Source organism: Engraulis encrasicolus, chromosome 12 (genome assembly GCF_034702125.1).
Source record: "Engraulis encrasicolus isolate BLACKSEA-1 chromosome 12, IST_EnEncr_1.0, whole genome shotgun sequence".
Lineage (NCBI taxonomy): Eukaryota > Metazoa > Chordata > Actinopteri > Clupeiformes > Engraulidae > Engraulis > Engraulis encrasicolus.
The window spans coordinates 39189128-39191627 of record NC_085868.1 but is presented as its reverse complement, the minus strand read 5'-3'; the positions used below and the strand labels follow the sequence as shown (position 1 = coordinate 39191627).

General features: G+C 55.2%; 1 protein-coding gene across 4 annotated transcripts in view; it reads right to left on the bottom strand.

Annotated features, from left to right (window-relative positions):
- The window catches only part of bcor (BCL6 corepressor), a 79054-nt gene that overhangs the window by 53894 nt on the left and 22660 nt on the right, over window positions 1-2500 (bottom strand). For 3 of the 4 annotated variants that reach the window (XM_063212167.1, XM_063212169.1, XM_063212168.1), the window contains one exon: window positions 244-1512. The exons of the other annotated variant lie outside the window; for it this stretch is intronic. In XM_063212167.1, the coding sequence (XP_063068237.1) occupies window positions 244-1512 (1269 nt within the window). The remainder of the gene's footprint in view (window positions 1-243; window positions 1513-2500) is intronic. 4 annotated transcript variants of the gene reach the window in all.

The following is a 2500-nucleotide window of genomic DNA, read 5'->3' as shown; positions in this document are numbered from 1 at the left end:
GGGCGAGCGATATATAACGGCGGCAGCCCACTCCTCGACAAGACCCCCCACCCCACCCCAACTCCCAACCCACACATCCATTCCCACGTGGTGACGACGACAGCGGCGGTGGTGGTGCACACCCCACCACCCCCACCCCACCCTCTCAAAAAGCGACAGAGGCGACAGTGGCGCATCCCCCCACCCACATTACCCCACATGCCCCCCTAGTTCCCAATACCCCTCCCACATAAAGGTATGTACCTGCTGTGTCTGCTTCCCTGAACCCCATCAGAGCCTCCTCGCGCCAGCTCCTCCTCTGCTCCGCCTCCGGCCGCTTCTGATTGGCCCTCGGCTCGGGCCCCGGACCCCTCTGATTGTGCCTGGAGTCCGGGCCTGCTGCCGGCCCCCTCTCGCAGCACTCGGCGGCGCCGGCGCCGGCGGTCGCGCTGCTGCTGCTGCTGCTGCTGTTGTTGCAGTTGCTATGAATGTTGTTGTTGTTGTTGATGGTGTTAACAGCACCGTCACCTCTACCACCACAGCCCCCGCCGACGCCACTGTTGTTGTTGTTGGGCCCTGGGCGACGGGCATCCAGGTGACCCCCCTGGGGCTGGTCGCGTCGGTAGTGGCCCTGTGGTGCAGGGTGGTGCGGGTGATGCTGGTGCTGGTGGGTGTGTGGGGCCTGTGGGCCTGGGCATGCGTGTGGGTGTGGGTGTTGGTGTGGGTGTGGGTGTGGGTGGGGGCCTGTACCCTGGTGCGTGGCCTGGGCTTGCAGGGTCGGCGGGGGCAGCTGGTTGGCGCCCTTGCCCTGCTGGGTCTCCCACAGCTGCTGGCGCTGGCGGTGGTTGAGGCGCAGGCCGGTCATGTCGATGCACACCTTCAGCTTCTTGACCTCCTCCGCGTCGCTCTCGACCTCGGGCTCCGACTCGGCCTCGGCCTCGGCCTCCGACTCTGGAGCGGGGAGAGGTTGAGGAGGAGGAGCAGATGGAAGAGGACGCGCCTGGAGGGGTGGACGCACCTGGTTCTGCTGCTGATGGTGCTGATGTTGGTGATGGTGGTGGTGGTGGTGATTGTGCTGTTGATGCAGCTGATTCTGATGTTGGTGTTGCTGAGTCACATGTTGGTGTTGATTATTATGGTGCTGATTCTGAAGGTGTTGGTTTTGTTGGTGTTTTTGCTGTGGCTGCAGCTGATGGTGGTGGTGTTGGTGTTGGTGTTGGTGGTGCTGGTGATGAGGAGGGTGGTGCACGTGAACGTGAGGCTGTTGGTGCTGTTGGGCGTGATGGTGATGTTGATGTTGGTGTTGGTGTTGCAGGTTATGGTGTTGGTGGTGATGATGGAAATGGTGGTGGTGCTGGTGCAGCTGCTGTTGGTTTTGCTGCTGCTGATGTTGTTGCTGTTGTTGTTGGTTGTTGTTGTTGTTGTTGTGGTGTTGGTTCTGTTGGTTGTGTTGTTGTTGTTGTTGTTGTTGTTTCTGTTGGTTATGGTTGTGGTGTTGATGGTGGTGGTGTTCGGCCACAGCACGCCACTCATCTGGAGAGACAACCACGACCAGTTTAAATCAGGTGCCCAACATCCAACTGCAGTGTACTGTACGTGCTTTTTTTCCCCTTCCTTTCCGACCGCTTCTGACCCGCTATTCAACCCCTTTCCCCACATGCAAATTAACACTAAACGTGCTGCCCTTTTTTTAACTTTAGTGTGTACACGTGCATCATCGACCCTCAGCGTAAGTGATATTGTCGGCCTTCCTATCATTCCCCGCATGCAGACAAACACTAAAAGTATGCCCCATTTTTAATGGGTGTAATCTGTCTCCATAACCACCTTCAGTACAAGTGACTGCGTCGCCATCTTGCGTCTTTCCTTTTCGGCACCACGTATTAGAACCTCTTTTCGCGTGGTTTCTCTCTGCTGACCAACCTCCTCACCACATGCAAACTTTTTTTTTTAGATCAGTGAACCCACCCGCAACAGCCACCCCCAGTGTGTGTTTCCTGTATGCGTCGTCGTCTTGATTTTCTTTGCTTTCGCGACCCGCTTCTCACCTCTCTTCTTCTCCTGGCTCTCAGCTAACCGACCCTTCACCACATGCAAGCTAAACATTAAAAGTGCTTCAGTTTCGTAATATGTACACGCGCAGAGGGACTTTCTTACCACTGGAAAAACAGCCTAATCTCTCCATCTCTTTATCGCTTGCGCTCTGTATTAAGCATGCACTCTCTCCTGCTCTGTTTCCATTCGTCATTACAAAAAGCCGAAAGCAAAGATCCTCTAACAGAAGACATTGCGTACGGATTTCACAGAATATATTAGCTAGAGAATGCTAACACAAACAGAAAAAAGTAAGCAAACACTGAGAAAAAAAAAACGCACAAAAAAATGCTGCGACGCACACCTGCTTCTACGCGAGGACGCTTCCCTTCCCTTCCCTCCCCTCCCCTCCCCCATCCAGCCCAATGCACAGCTGGAATAATTTACACTGATGCAACGACACCACCACAGCCAAGAATGGAAACAC